We start from the raw sequence: 17,142 nt of genomic DNA, 5'->3' as shown, positions 1-17,142 counted from the left end.
CCAATAGGGGCTGCTTAAAACTAAACTTTTGCCAGCAAGGTGGAAACGGAATTATGGTGCCATCTAGTGGTTGGCTATGGCAGTGCTGAAGAGCTCTAGTGAGTATGGGTGACAGTATGGGAAGCCCCAAAACCCACTGGCTGTCACATTGCCAGCTGGGGCCTGCTTAATGGCCTGCAGTGTCCCAGGCCCACGTCATTACCCAAAGTATGAATGCTATGATGTCAGGCAAGTTCTGAGCTGCGGATAAAGGCTTTCCCACATTCTTTGCAATTATAGGGCTTCTTGGCAGTATGAATTCACTGATGTAGAGTAAGTTGTGAGGCACAAATAAAGGTCTTCCCACATTCTTTACATTCATAGTGTTTCACAGCAGGATGAATTCTCTGGCGTTCAGTAAGTTGTGAGCCACGAAGAAAGGCCTTCCCACATTCCCTACATTGATAAGGTTTCTCACCAGTATGAAGTTGCTGATGTTGATCAAGTTGTGAATGCAGTCTAAAGGCCTTCCCACATTCCTTATAACCATAGGTTTTCTCACCAGTATGAATTCTCTGATGTCGAGTAACGTGTGCAGATTGTCTGAAGGCCTTCCCACATTCCTAACATTCATAGGGTTTCTCGTCTATATGAATTCTCTGATGTTGAATAAGATGTGAGCCATGAATAAAGCCTTTTCCACGTTCCTTACATTCATAGTGTTTCTCACCAGTATGAGTTCTCTGATGTTCAGTAAGATAGGAAAAATGACTAAAGACCTTCCCACATTCCTTACATTTATAGGGTTTCTCACCAATATGAATTCCATGACGTCCTGTAAGTCCTGAGCCATAAATAAGGGCTTTCCCACATTCTTTGAATTTATAGAATTTCTCTCCAGGATAAATTTGCTGATGTAGGATAAGAGATGTTTGTAGGCTGAAAGTTGGCATTTTTTTGTAAGTCATTAATGCTTGCCCCAAATATCCCTCCTGATTTATCTGTCACCTTTCAAATTGGCCTTTGCATTCCCAGACATCTCTGATACTGGAGCCCACAAGTCTATGACTTCTTTCCATTATCATCCATTGGGATTATGTTACTTCATAAATTTCTTTCTGCAGACACAATTCCTTGGTTTTGCATCTGAACTCCATGTCTGAAAGATAATCAGAAAGTAAACATACGGTGTGTCCTCTTTGGGGAGAAATAAAATTTCTATGGTAGAAATGGGGGAAAAACTGAAAATAATGTCCTTAAGAAGTGAAGATGGTATACAAGGCCTTTAATTTGAAAAAGAAGTCAAAAGCATAAACACTTAAGAAAGATAAGAGAGGCTGTTAGGAAAACAGGTTAAGTCAGTACTTTCCAAATTCAGGTGTAGATTAGAATCACATAAATAGTCTATTAAAAGATTGGATATCAGTATACCACCTCAAATCAAGTAAATAAGAATTTACACCAATAGGTCTTAGGTTTCCTATGTTTAATACATTCAACCAGCCAATTCTGATGTTGCACAAAATTTAACAATCCCACCTAGAATTTTTCAATGGTTTCCAACTGCACTTAGAATAAAATCCAAATTCCCTTACCACAGCTTATGAGATCCTCCATAATCTTATCTTTGACATATCTCAACCAAAATCCTATCCAACCCCTTCTCAACCCACTTTTCCCCAGTGTTCATTATGGACCGAATATTCATCACTTCTGAGCATCTGAAATAAGTCCTTTACCTTCTCAAAATTTTCCACAGACTGTTCAATTTGTTAGAAATTCTCTAAATGTAGCTCTTTTCACAGCTGACTTCAAGTCTCAGGTGAAAAGTCACTTCCTTAGAAAGTTTGAGCTAGACAACCCTATTTAAATTCACTTCTTCATTCTCTATCTCATCATAGTATTTTCTCACTGCAATTTTCTGGATTTTAGAATTATACAATCGCTTACTTATTCATATGTAATCTTTTATTTTCTTTATGTTAAAGCTCTTAAGGGGCAGGAACAATGGCTGTTTCACCCAACACAGAATAACCAACATTTTAGTCATAAAAGGTGTTCCATAGATAATTGTTTAATGAATGAATCACTGGATGAATGAAAGGGGATTATTGTAGGGATAAAAGGAAATACTATGCAGATATGGAAGTAAGGAAGAATTTAAGGATTATAACAATCACTTATAATTACAGAATAGTTTTAAACATCTGTCCCTGATTTTAATCTCTCTCACATCACTGAAAGGATAACATAAGCTCTTTACTTCATAAGCTCTTTACTTCACTACTTCCCTCACAAACTAAAACAAAATCACAACCAAAACTAGATTATTAAATGATGCAAATAGAAAAATGATATTATATATACCTAACCACCTATCTATCCAATTGTTTCTCCCTATACTTCTACCAGTGCTCATTGCCATTTACATGTAGTTATGACTATACCATACTATACTGAGGTGCCTTTTCTTTTACCCTTCACTTGAATTTGTAGTATTACTCAACCTTCCATCCAATATACAATCTATTTTGTTCCTCCAGGCCTTTTCTCTGGGCTTCCCTTCCCTCTTTTATGTCCAAAACCACTATATTTGTACTTCCCAGAAAACTATTTCTTCCCAGGCATTATAACAGGTTTGAAGCATATTAAGCAAAGGGACTTGAGAATTTTGGGAGACTAGGATCACTATTTGGTAGAATGAGGTGGGTAGACTGGACGACTAGAAACTCTATAACAAAGGGTATGCTGAATGTAAACTGAAGGAAATGATGGAGAATGGAAATCTAGATAATGGAACAGACAGAATATTCTAAAATGCTGAGTGAGTACAGAAAGTTTACAACACAAATATTCCTCCGACTACAGTATGGTATGTTTTGTGACTCTAATAAAACTATTATTTGGTGCTAATGCTATAAAGATTGTCCTGGAAATAATATAGAAGAGAACTCAGGCAGTCTCTAGCAATGAGTGATTTGACAGTAAAAGCTAAGAAATAGTTCAGAGTAAAAGAAAGAGTAATAATGAGATTTAGTGAGGATTTAGTGAGAACACAGGATTCAGACAGACCAGGATTTCAGACCCTAGCTCTGCTGGTGATTACCTTTCTGTGTAGACAAAGTACTATTACCTATCTCAGTCACCATTTCTTCATATAACAATAGATATAGAAATATGTATTCCATGGGCTTGTAAAGATTAGGAATAATGCATGTAAAGTCCCTGGCATAAAGAGCTCAAGAAGTGGTTCTAAGATGAACTGGTTTGCAGGGCAGAAATTGAGACACAGATGTAGAGAACAAACGTATGGACACCAAGGGGAGAAAGTGGTGGGGGTAGGGGTGATGGTGGTGGGATGAATTGGGAGATTGAGATTGACATATATACATGAATATGTATAAAATGGATAACTAATAAAAACCTGCTGTATAAAAAAATAAATAATTTTTTAAGTGGTTCTATCATTCTTATTACTATGGAAGAAGATTCAGGGGAAAAAAAGGTGGGGGTGGGGGGGTGGGGGGCAAGGACTGAGCAAGGAAAATGATATTAAGTTTTCCTGCACCTGAACTATATGCTTTTCATAAAATCAATGTTAATTTCATAATGTGAATGTGGATGTGAATGTGGAAAATTTCATTAAAATTTTCTGTCGTAATGGAGACAAATGTGAAAGGGGTGAGGCATGAAGACAAACAAAAAGACTTCCAAAACTCAAGCAGTAGGGTGGAAATTATTCTAGATTCACCCTCTTGTTCATGCCCTCAATCATCTGCAATGTTAATTTTCACTATTATATCCCTGATGGCCTTACCTAGCTTAAATTCCACAGTCCATCATTGTAACTGTTGTCTTGCATTTATGTCCCCAACCTGATTAAATCCAATTCTGCCTATTGTTCTTCTCTACCTGAGTAGCTGAACATGGCTGGTAAGGAACACACAACCACATTGACTATTCTCAATATACATTTATAACCACACAACTCAAATGGACCCTCAGCATTTCCCCTCACCTCTGCTACATTTCTCATTTTCTCACTCTCTGAGAAAATTTCCCCCACCTCTTTTCTCTCCTAAGATCTCAGAACTATCTCCTGGCTGATGTCCAGATTAATAATTTCACAAAGATGGCGGGGAATAAAGTAAGAATGAGAGAATTTTCTCTCATGCAATCAAATCAACCAACCTGTACATAAACTCCAATAATCTGATAAAATGCTTCTGTCCAAGGCCAATACCTTAACTGGATCCTGAAGACTATCTTCTCTGACATAACCTTTTCTTGCATATGCTTCTGCAATCCCCATCCCCTCTCTTTCACAAATAGTTTTCCTGCTCTCATGTTTTGGTCCTATCAGCACAAAAGACACTCCTTAAAGTCTCCTTTAAAGTATGTACACACAAACAACTTCCTTGACTCTAGGACCCCCGGCAGCTACCAATCATTTCCTTGTCCTCTGTTTTACAAAATTTCACACTATCTACACATTGTCTCACCATCCACACATTGTCTCACTTCCTATTTTTTTGTGTGTTAAAATAGTTTGCCATAGAAAAATGTAAGCTTTTGAAAGTGGAAAAAACCTAATATAACAATCACTCAGCTTCAACAACTGTCAACTTATAGACACTCTTATTTATCCATCCACTTCTCACAGCCAATCCATAAATTAATTTGAAGCAAATTCCAGGCATCTTATTATTTCATCTGTAAATATTTCAGCATGAATCTCTAAGACAAGAACATTTTTGCAAAAGCATATTAATATAGTAATCAAACCTAAAGTTTACAGTAATTCTTTAAGATCAAATATCCAGTTAGTCTTCCTATTTCCCCAGTTGTCTAATTATAAATGTGTATTTTTCAGTTTGTTTGAATCAAGATCCATGTGAGGTCTGTAAATGAGACTGGTTGCTATCTCTAAGTCTCTTTTAGTCTTTAAGATATATAATTAAAGATAAAATATAGCCTGAGTTCAAAATAATCCTTCCAATTCATATTCAGGACTACAGGGTTTCTATTTAATGTTATCAATCTTACATCTGTATTTCCTTTCTCCTGTACTGACAGTCTCAGTTTTCAAAGACTCCAACTAAATTGCTCATTTATTTTATTCCACAGAACCTAACAATATCAGCACTGCTACCACTAGTATGAGTACTAAAAACATTATGGTGGGGTTTTTAGATAGTGTCTTTTCTTCTTAGGGTATATAACCAATGGATACACATTTAGATTGAATTGTTTCCTTTCTCTTTTGGTTTCAGGGGTTTTTCTAAAGTTAATTTTGTTTTATAATTGTGTAAGATGTTTTAGTTCCCAACTCAAATCTACAAAATAAAGTATAATGAAAGAAGTCCTCTTCATCCCATTATTTTCCCTCCCCTTGTATAAAGTAACAACTAAAAAACACTTTATTTTTTTCCTCTTTGATCTTTATTATTTCCTTCCTTCTGTTGACTTTAAGTTTTGTTTGTTCTTCTTTTTCTATACTTTTAGGTGGTAGGTTAGGTTGTTTATTTGAGATTTTTCTTGGGTTTGTTTTTTTTCTTGAGGAAGGCCTGTATCACTATGAACTTCCTTCTTAGGACTGCTTTTGCTGCATCCCATAGATTTTTTTTTTTTTGGTATGTGGGCCTCTCACTGTTGTGGCCTCTCCCGTTGTGGAGCACAGGCTCCGGACACACAGGCTCAGTGGCCATGGCTCACGGGCCCAGCTGCTCCACAGCATGTGAGATCTTCCCAGACCAGGGCATGAACCCGCGTCCCCTGCATCGGCAGGCGGACTCTCAACCACTGCGCCACCAGGGAAGCCCTCCCATAGATTTTTGTATGGTTGTATCTTCATTGTCATTTGTCTTGAGGTATTTTTTCATTTCCTCTTTGAGTTCCTCATTGACCCATTGGTTTTTTTAGTAGCATGTTGTTTAGTCTCCGTCTAATAGGTGTTTGTTGTTGTTATTGTTTTTCATTTTTCTTTCTGTAGTTGATTTCTACTTTCATGACATTGTGGTCAGAAAAGATGCTTGAAATAATTTATATTCTCTTAAATTTGTTGAGGCTTGTTTTGTGTCGTACTAGTGGTCTGTCCTAGAGAATGTTCCATGCACGCTTGAAAAGAATGTGTATTCCGGAGGTGGGGGCGGTTTGGATGTAGTGTTCTGTATATTAAGTTTAACTGTTCTATTGTGTCGTTTGGGATCTCTGTTGTCTTATTCTAAAAAACATTTTAAAAAATACAATATCCTTCCTGTTTTAGATAAATAACAGCATGTTTTAGTATAATCACTGGCCTTAGTTCTATCATTTTGATTTATGATACATAAATACTTGAACATGCACACATACATATCTTTTATCTATATGGTCTTTCTCTATGTATACCATTTTACTTATTCTCCATTTTGGGGCATATCTTTTCATATTTAGTCAAGTTTACATTTTTGATCCAAAGCTTATTTTTATCCTGATAAATGTATATAATAACTGTTGTCCTCCTCCTCTCTCTGCTATTACCTACTGTTTTCCTAATACGAGACATATTGAAAATAATTATTAACTTCTTATCCCTTCCCTAGGCTCTGATTTGAAATACTTACTTCCTCTGTTAATATCTATAAGGTAATTTACAAGCTTGTTGTACTTTTCATATACCCCTCACATTCTCACCCTACTTCTTAGATAATTATAACTATATATATCTACTATACCTAAGCAATAATACTGTACTCTCTCCCTTAATACCACCACTTAGTATTACATATACAGGTTATTATATACTTAATGCTCAACCCAGTCCTTAGGTTGATGTCTATTTCTGTTTTCTGAAGTTCATTTTCGGGTTGATCCCTTGGGAAGGGTTTAGAGGAATAATACTCCTTGAGCTTCTGCATATATATATAACAATTTGGCTAGGTAAAAAATTCTTAGCTCAAAATTTATGTCTTTGTATAACTTAAATAGAAAAATAGATGTTGTCTTCTGGAATAAAGTTTTGCTGTAGAAAGGCCAGATGATAATCTGATTTTCCTTTCCTTTTAAGTGACTTGGTCTTTATGCCTGGATGCCAAAGTAATGATCTTCCTGGATACATGGTGTACTTTTTCAAAACATGGCTTCAGTCCTTTTGTTCTTAATTTTAGTTATCTTGAGTCATTTTTGGCAACTGTTCCATTAAACTCTTAATGAAGATGTTAGATTCTCACTGCCTATCTTCTATCATTTTCTCTCTAATCCTTTTTCTCTCTTTCTTAATTTCTTTTTTTTTAGGAGTTAATTAATTAATTGATTGATTTTTGCTGTGTTGGGTCTTCGTTTCTGCACGAGGGCTTTCTCTAGTTGTGGCAAGCGGGGGCCACTCTTCATCATGGTGCGCGGGCCTCTCACTATCGTGGCCTCTCTTGTTGTGGAGCACAGGCTCCAGACGTGCAGGCTCAGTAGTTGTGGCTCATGGTCCCAGTTGCTCCATGGCATGTGGGATCCTCCCAGACCAGGACTCAAACCCATGTCCCCTGCATTAGCAGGCAGATTCTCAACCACTGTGCCACCAGGGAAGCCCTTAATTTCTTCTTGATTTTGAAATTTTTTCTCCTTTCCATCTCCTGTTTCTCCCAAGGCATTATTTGTTGCACATTTTCATTTTTATTTCCCTTCTAGTTTGGTCTTCACCTCTGAAATGATTTTTTATTTTATTTCTTATTCTTTCCTGAGTCTGTCACCATCTTTAATTTTTTTTTCTCCAGTTGCCTCATATCTGAGTTTTTCTAATTCTGTTTTATTACTCTTTCAGAGTGTCTATCATTCTCTGACATTTTTAGCTAGTTTTGAAATATTATGACTGTACATATGACGTGCTGGTGCACCTCTCATTGTCTATAGGAATGTTGTTTTATCCTTTAATCCCTTTTATAGCAATTTTATGCAAGGTTAAACCAGAATCTTTTCCTATTCCTTTTATTTAAATTTTTTAAATTTAAATTAACAGAGCAAAGCTTTCTTGTGTATAGTTCTATGAATTTTAATACATGTAGATTCATATAACCACAATAATTATACAGAATAGTTCAATCACCCCCAAAACTCCCTCAAGCTATCACTTTATACTCCCTCCCTCCCCTAGTCCCTAATCTCTGGCAAACACTGATCTGTTCTCCATCTCTACGATTTTTTTTCATTTCCAGATTGTTATATAAATGGATTCATACAGTATGTAACATTTAGAGATTTTTTTCCCATTCAGCATAATGCTGTTGAGATCCATGCAAGTACCTTCATGTACTTATAGCTCATTCCTTTTTACTGCTGAGTACTATTCCATTTTATGGATGTGTCATTCACATGCTGAAGGACATTTAGGCTGTTTTCAGTTTGGGGCAATTATGAACAGAGCTACTACAAATAACCCTGTATAGGCTTTTGTGTGAACGCAAGTTTCCATTTCTCTAGGGTAAATACTCAGGAGTAGGATTGCTGGGTTGTGTATGTGTAAATTCATAAGAAATTGCTAAACTCTTTTCCAAAGTTACTGTACCATTTTGCATCCCTTCCAGCAAAGTATGAGAGTTCCAGTTGCTCAGTATCCTTGCCAGTACATAGTAATGGCAATATATTTTATTTTAGCCATTCTAATAGGTGTTTAGTTTCTCACCATGTTTTAATATGCATTTTCCCAATGGTTAATGGTGTTGAACATCTTTTCATGTGTTTATTTGCTATCCATATATCCTCTTTGATGAAGTGTCTGTTCAAGTCTTCCTCTTTGACTCATAAGCTATTTAGAGTTGTCTTGTTTCATTTCTAAGTGTTTGGAGGTTTGCCTCTTTCTTATTGATTTCTCATTTAATGCCATTATGTCAAAGGACATAAGATGTATGGTTTCAATTCTTTTAAAGTTTGCTTTATGATCCAAGATATGTTCTATGCACACTTGAAAAGAATGTGTGTGCTAATATTGTTGGGTAAAGTATAATATAAATGTTCATTATATTCATTTGCATGATTGCATTATTTAGTTTTTCCATATACCTGCTGATTTTCTGTCTACTAGTTCTATCAGTTACTTAGAAAGGCATGTTGGAGTCTATATAAAATTATGGATTTAATTATTTCTTTCAGTTCTATCAGTTTTTATTTCATATATTTTGGAGCTCTCTTGTTAGGTATACACATTGAGAATTATTATGTCTTCTCAGTGAATTGACCCTTTTATCATTATGTAATGTCCCTCTTTATCCCTGGTGATTTTCTTTGCTTTCTAGTCTTTGTTTCCTGTTAATATTACCATTCCAGTTCTTTTTATTAGTGTTTGCTTAATGTATCTTTTTCTATCCTTTTAATCTACCTGTATTTGAAGTGAGTTTCTCAAAAAAAGCACACACTTCAGTCATGAATTTTTATCCATTTGGACATTCTCTGTCTTTTAATTGGTGTATTTAGTCCATTGGCATTTAATGTAATTACTGATTGTTTGGATTCAGGTCTACTATTTTATTATTTGTCTTCTATGTGCATCTTGTTTTTCATTCCTCTGTTTCCAATTTTATGCCTTCATTTGTACTGACACTTTTTTTGGCCCATCATCCTTTTCTTTTTAATGGTGGTAAAATATACATAACATAAAATTTACCGTCTTAACCATTAAGTGTACAGTTCACTAGTGTTAAGTATATTCACATTGTTGTGCAACCAATCTTGAGAATTTTTTTATCTTGCAAAACTGAAACTCTGTGCCCACTAAACAAAGTCTCTCTCCAAGTCTGTACTCTAGATACCTTAGAAAATGAAATCAGTTTGTCTTTTTGTTACTGGCTTATTTCACTTAGCATAATGTCCTCAAGGTTCATCCATGTTGTGGTGTCAGTATTCCTTCCTTTTTAAGGCTGAATAATATTTCATTGTCTGTTTATACTACATTTTTGTTTATCCATTCATTTGTTGATGGACATCTTGGTTGCTCCCCCATGTTAGCTGTTGTGAATAATGCTGCTATGAACACGGGTGTACAAATATTTGTTTGGGCCCCTCCTTTCAATTCTTTTGGGTATATGCCCAGAAATGGTATTGCTGGATAATATGGTAACTGAATACTTTTTAATATTCCATTTTAATTCTTACTCATTTTTAATTGAGATGGGTGTTATTCTACATTTAGGAGGAAAAATTGGACCAGGGTAGAGTTTATAGCTTTGTAGCATTGAAGGTCCCTCTTCGTGGTTTTCTATGAGTGCTCAAAACTGTAGTCTTAAACACTTCCTGAAATATGCCTCCTCTGCTCCCCTCCCCCACTTTTATCTAGACCACCTTCTTCCTTTGCCACTATCATCCCTGTCCTGTTGTTCAATTTGGATTCTACTACCAGAAATGTCTCCTGAGTAGTAGATGTTGTCCTGAAAGGCATCTGTAGTTTGGATTCTAGAGTTTAAGAGGCCCAGACTTTAGCTGTGCTGTATTTACCTTTCACTTACCTGCCTATAGAAGGATGACTTCCAGTTTCAGCTGCTGCTGTACTTTCTAGTGAGTAAATTTATGATTTGAGGGTTCTCTTCTTCTCAGAGCTGTCAGATATTCCCTTGCTTTTATTTCTACTTCATCCCATAAAAACTGCAGACACCAAAAGGGTCTTAGGGCTGTCAGTTTATTCCCAGTTAATCTTCTTGTAAGGTTTGAGGGGGTGACTTGTCACTTAGCTTTGATGTAGATGTTACCTGTGGATTTGTATTTTGCTCTTTTAGTTTCTCTCTTATTTGGTTTGTTTGTTTTGTTTGGTGCGAGATGGGGAGGATTCAAGGAAAGCAAAAACATTACACATTCACAGCCACCATTTTCCCAGAATTCTCTTCCACTTTTTTTAAAGCCATTTCAATCAGGAATGATTTTTGTTTCATAACTCCACTGAAAAACGCTCTTTCTAAGACCACCAAAACCCTCCCTTTTGTTAACTCTAGTGGTCAGTTACTGTTCTTCCAGCAATGTGTGACAGTTTATCTACTGGTACATCCATACTTACCTTGGTCATTTTCTACTTTGCTCACCAGGCTTTCTCATTCTCCTTTTAGATACCATCTAGGGTAATCAACCATCTCAGTTTGCCTGGGATTGTCCTGGTTTTAGCACTGAAAAGTCCCACATTCTGGAAAACTCCATAATTGGGAAAACCAGGACCATCCTCCTTTCCTGACTTCTAAGTGGAAGAATGGCTCAGAGAACAGTCTTTGACACTCTTCTCCTCTCAATATTTCACTCATTTATCAAGTGATCTCTTTCAGTCTTATTGCTTAATAAACTATCCATCTGCTGGTGATTCCCAGCTCTACCCTCTCCACTCTGCTAGAAGCTCACATAGCCAGCTACTATTGATCCTTCTGGCTTAACCTTAAAAACAAATCCTGAATCTAATCATTTTCTCAACATTTCTACTGTTAACATCATAAGCATCAGCAAATTTTTTCTTTAAGGGCAAGAGAGTATATATTTTAGGCCTGCAAGCCACAGTCCCCATTGCAACTACTCAACTTGGCCACTGTAGTGCAAAAATAGCCAAAGACAACACATAAGTGAATAGGTGTGGCTATGTTTTGATAAAACTTTATTTACAAAAAATAGACAGCTGGCTTACAGGCCATACATAGTTTGCTGACCCCTAGTCTAACCTATCATCATCTTATGTGTGAATTACTAACACAGCATCCCAATTAGTCACCTTATTCCTCTCCTTTTAGCTTCATTAGTCAGAAAGTATTTTTTGTTAAGAAATACATACAAATGAGAGTGTTTTGTGCATTTGTATATACACGTATTTAAAAGGTATGAAGAATAATGAAATGAATACTATGTATCCGTTACTAAGCTTAAAAAATAAAACATTACAAATATTACTGATGCTTCTTGAATATCCCTCCCAAAGCAAATTTTTCTCGCTTTCCTGTACCCTACAGGTAACCACTATTTTGAAATTTGTATTTCTCATTCTCTTTCCTTTTATTATTGTTTTACTATATATATGTGAATTCTTATTTAAGATACTGTGCAGTATGACAACATTTGAACACTATATATAAATAGCCTCATATTTCTAGTATTTTTAGTATTTTTAGTATTTTTAGTATTTTATGATTAGCCTGATATATTAGCTATAATTCACTCATTTCATGGCAGTATGGTTTTATTTAGCATACAATAGAAACAGGATGATTTACTGATCTATTCTGATGCTGAGAGACATTTAGATTGTTTCTAGTATTTTGCAAACACTGCGGGTACTGACATTCTTCCTCATCTCTCCCACTGCAACCTCTGCTTTTAGCAGTATGGTACACTTTATCTATCATGAAAAGTAGTTTTATGTTGCAAAACTGCTAAATGCTGGATATATTAAAATAAAGGTATCTTTAAACTTGCCACTGAGCACTCAAGAAAGTAAAGGAAATTGCTAAAAGCAAAAGCAATATAAACATACTAAACACAGAAAAGAAAACTGAAACTGCAGTGGCAAAGCAAACCCAAGAACTGAAACCACCTTGTTGTGGGACATTCCAACAGAAACCAAGAGCTTTTGTGGATTGATGTCCATGTGAAGGAACAAGGTTAAGTCTCAAACCACGCAAAGTGAAGAACGAAACCTGAGACTACAGCATAAAACCCAGGTCTTCAAAGAAGCCACACCTAGAGTTAAAGGGTGGGCTAGGAAAAAGTCTCCTGCCAGTTAAGGGACTAACAGGTAAGTCTGCTCTCCTCCGCTGTGGTTCTAGATTTCACCACCACTACCACCATCAAAAAAAAAAAAGAGGGCTTCCCTGGTGGCGCAGTGGTTGAGAGTCCGCCTGCCGATGAACAGGACACGGGTTTGTGCCCCGGTCCGGGAAGATCCCACATGCCGCAGAGCGGCTGGGCCCGTGAGCCATGGCCGCTGAGCCTGCGCGTCCGGAGCCTGTGCTCCGCAACGGGAGAGGCCACAGCAGTGAGAGGCCTGCGTACCGCAAAAGAAAAAAAAAAGAGTCTCACCTGAGAATTAATCATTAACATACATCCTCACATAAGATTGGAGTTCAAATTTACACTACCTGTCATGGACACCTCAAGCTGAGAAATTAATTAAAGAATAGACCTGGTCTCTGGTATAAAGGAGTAAATAATCTCCTAGAGTAATGCTTTGAACCCAGATCCTTCAAGATTCCCACCTTTCAAACTGAGGCGCGTAGAAAGTCACAATCAAAAGACTAGGGTGGGCTTCCCTGGTGGCGCAGCGGTTGAGAATCTGCCTGCCGATGCAGGGGACACGGGTTTGTGCCCCGGTCCGGGAAGATCCCACATGGCGCAGAGCGGCTAGGTCCGTGGGCCATGGCTGCTGAGCCTGCGCGTCAAGAGCCTGTGCTCCGCAACGGGAGAGGCCACAACAGTGAGAGGACCGCGTACCGCAAAAAAAAAAAAAGTAAGACTAGCAGAAATAAACCACCAGGTATTAGCATTAGCAGAAATAACAAACAGAAGATTTAAACCACCAGCCACTTCAGATACTAGGAGAGAAAATATATAAAATATATTAAAATTCACTATATATATATTTTAAAAGATGGAGTCAAAAAGTGAGAAGTACCCAAGTATCAACAAGTACACCAAGTACCCAGATCTTGATTTCTAATAATATTCTCCAATAAATAAAACCAGGGCTCCTTCAAGAAGTTGCTGATTCTAGGGCTGGGACAGGAAATATACATGAGGAGGTTGGAGCATCTCATATACCAGAAGTAAAGAAATGCTTCCAAAAACCCAGAGTGATGGGGTTCAAAGAGACAAAGAAGCCACTTGAAAGAGCTCCCCATGGCAAGAGCAACAAAGTAAATAAAGTAGTATTAAATTTATAACTCATAATGTGAAACAAATATTCATGATTCCATACTGATATAAATAAGTTATTGAATAAATAAATAAGTGGAGGAGAAAAGACAAATCTCCTAAGCAGAAGAATTTTAAATAACTTATGTAGATACTCTGTCCCAAGGAGGTAGAACATAATTCCTATTCCTTAAGTGTGGATTGTGCATAGTGTCTTCCTTCCAAAAAATATAGTATGGAAAGAGGGGAATAAAAGAATAACTTTACAGTGGAGAAACCTGACAAACACTACCTCAGCCAGGTAAGCAAGGTTAACATCATCAGTGGTAAGTCATGTTGACAGTATGTACCTGTGATATCATGTGATGAGAATGGCACTTTACCTTTGTGGTCTTCCTTCCAAAAACCCATAACCCCAGTCTAACCATGCAAAAAGTACCAGACAAGTCTCAATGAGAGACGGTCTACAAAATACCTGACCAATACTGCTCAGAACTGTCAAGGTCATCACAAACAAGGAAAGTCTGAGAAACTGTCACAGCCGAGAGGAGCCTAAGGAGACATGACAACTAGATGTATGTGGTATCCTGGATGGGATCCTGGAACAGAAAAAAAAAAAAAGACATTAGATAAAAACTAAGGAAATCTGCGTAAAATACGGGCTTTCATTAAAAATAATGGATCAGTATTGGTTCGTTAATTATGACAAATGTACAAATGAACGTTGTTAATAATAGGGGAAATGGTGTGGGGTATGTGGGGACTCTTGGTACTATCTTTACAACTTTTCTGTGAATCTAAAAAGTTTAGCTTTTTTTAAAAATGAGAATAACAACTGATTAACAGAATAACCAGGGAAATTTTTTTTTCTCCAAATGGAACTTTAAAAATTTAAAAAATGATATTTAAAAGTCAATGGATGAATTAGAAATATTAGAATATAATCAAGACGTGTTTTTTTCAAATACTTCCTAGTTTCATCCATTGACGTCTTAGAAACAGTGACCAATCCAGCAGCATGAGCAGGCTAATGACTAGATTGCTATCTCTACTATTTCTCACTCCAAAGAATCAGGGCTCCTTGGAGCATCTCAGCGACATGGCAGAAAATGTATATTATGAGCCCTGGAGCAAAGTGGCATATTAGAAGAGCAAAGCAGCTATCAAAGACTTCCTAGGGTCATGTCAAAAGGACTCAGAAACGAATCTGAAGAGGCTCCCACTGGTCAAATACAGGACAATTTGAGCATATATTTAAGAATAATAACTGTAATGTAATAACTGATGAAACACCAAATATTTTTTTAAACCTATGAGTTTATAATAACAGTTTTTAAATTCTTTGGTAATTTTTAGAGGATGAAATGGCTGCTAACACCACAGAAAGAGAAACAAATGGACATTAAATGCTTCCTGATAAAACGCACAATACTAATACAGTTTGTTTATAGGGAATAAAGGGGAGAGAGGTACAAGTTAAATAACAGGACAGATGATCCAGTTTCTTTAGCATATAAACTATGAGAAAGGGAAGGAAAGGAATCAACAACAAAATCTCACTGGACAGATTAAGTAGCAAATCAGATACAACTCATGAGAGAATCAGTGACTAGATGACTTATCTGGAGAAATTTTATATCACATACTGTATAGAGGAAAAGAGACTAGAAATATGAAAGCAAAGTTAAGAGTCATGAAGAAAGGACAAAGATCTTATCTGTCTTCCAAAAAAGAACAGGGTTGAAACTATATCAAAGATGTAATTCCTTTTTTTTATTCAGAACTGATGAATTTTTCTTTCTGGGATCATTTTCATTTTTTCTAAAGTACATCCTTAGAAGTTTCTAGAACTGCAAGAATTTATCATGAACAGAAAGAAACTTCTAAGGATGTACTTTAGAAAAAATGAAAATGATCCCAGAAAGAATAACTAAGAAGAAAGTGTAAAGTAAGACTTTGAAAAATGTAAGCAATAATTGTTTACAATTAATATAATGAAACAATAATAATGTTTAACTAATAGCATTAAAATTCTGAATAGTAATAGCATATGAACCAGAAGATGGGGGACTGGATTATAACATTTTACATTTTTTATATTACTTGAGAAGATTATGATCAAGATACTGATTTACACTTTAAGTTAATTAGGTATGATGAAATCTCAAGAATAAGAACTAAAAGAAAAGAGAAAATAATAGCTAACAAACTGTGCTTGCCATGGACCAGGCACTATTCTAACTGCTTTATACATATTTGAACTCATTTAATCCTCACAAGAATCCTATAAGTAGGTATCACTACTATCTATATTTACAAATGAGAAAGTAGAAGCCCAGAGAGGATAAGTGAATTCCCAAAAGTCACACAGCTATTAAATGGCAGAGCCAATGACACCAAAAGCAACAAAAGCAAAAATAAACAAGTAGGACTACATCAAAAAAAAAGTTTCTGCACAGCAAAGGAAACCATCAACAAAATGAAAAGGCAACCTACTGAATGGAAGAAAATATGCAAATCATATATCGAGTTAATATTCAAAATCTCAATACATAAAGAACTCATATAACTCAATAGTAAAAAAATAAATAAATAAAACAATCTGATTTAAAAATGGGCAGAAGAGGGACTTCCCTGGTGGCCCAGTGGTTAAGAATCCACCTTCCAATCCAGGGGATGCAGGTTCGATCCCTGGTCAGGGAACTAAGATCCCACATGCCACGGGGCTACTGAGCCTGCATGGCTCAACTACTGAATACACGAGCCACAACTAGAAAGCCCGTGTGCCTCAACTACAGAGCCCACACGCTCTGGAGCCCACGAGCCACAACTAGAGACAAGCCCGAGTGCCACAACGCAGAGCCAGCGCACTGCAGTGAAGATCCCACGTGCTGCAAGTAAGACCTGACGCAGCCAAAAATAAAAATAATAAATAAATAAGTTTTTCTTTTTTTAAATGGGTAGAAGATCTAAATGGACATTTTTCCAACGACATACAGATGGCCAACAGGTAAATGAAAAGATACTCAACATCACCAAGCATCAGGGAAATGCAAATCAAAACCACAGTGGGGAATTTCCTGGCAGTCCAGGGGTTAGGACCTGGCACTTTCACTGCCGGGGCCTGGTTCAATCCCTGATCTGGGAACTAAGATCCCGCAAGCTGTAAGACGGGCCAAAAAAACCCCACAATGAGATATCATTTCACACCTGTTAGAATGGCCATTATCAAAAAGAATACAACAGGGCTTCCCTGGTGGCACAGTGGTTGAGAGTCTGCCTGCCGATGCAGGGGACACGGGTTCGTGCCCCGGTCCGGGAAGATCC

At 36.7% G+C, this 17,142-nt stretch overlaps 2 protein-coding genes across 1 annotated transcript in view; one reads left to right on the top strand and one right to left on the bottom strand.

Annotated features, from left to right (window-relative positions):
• The window catches only part of LOC103081756 (zinc finger protein 567), a 158,607-nt gene that overhangs the window by 54,604 nt on the left and 86,861 nt on the right, over window positions 1-17,142 (top strand).
• Window positions 300-17,142, bottom strand: part of LOC103072375 (putative zinc finger protein 56) — a 31,615-nt gene continuing 14,772 nt past the window's right edge. Inside the window, 1 exon segment of the mRNA XM_082931511.1 lies at window positions 300-816. Coding sequence (XP_082787637.1) covers window positions 300-816 — 517 coding nt within the window.

The sequence above is a fragment of the Lipotes vexillifer genome, unplaced genomic scaffold (genome assembly GCF_000442215.2).
Source record: "Lipotes vexillifer unplaced genomic scaffold, Lipotes_vexillifer_v1.1 scaffold182, whole genome shotgun sequence".
Classification (NCBI taxonomy): Eukaryota; Metazoa; Chordata; class Mammalia; order Artiodactyla; family Lipotidae; genus Lipotes; species Lipotes vexillifer.
This window is presented reverse-complemented; position numbering and strand designations above follow the sequence as displayed.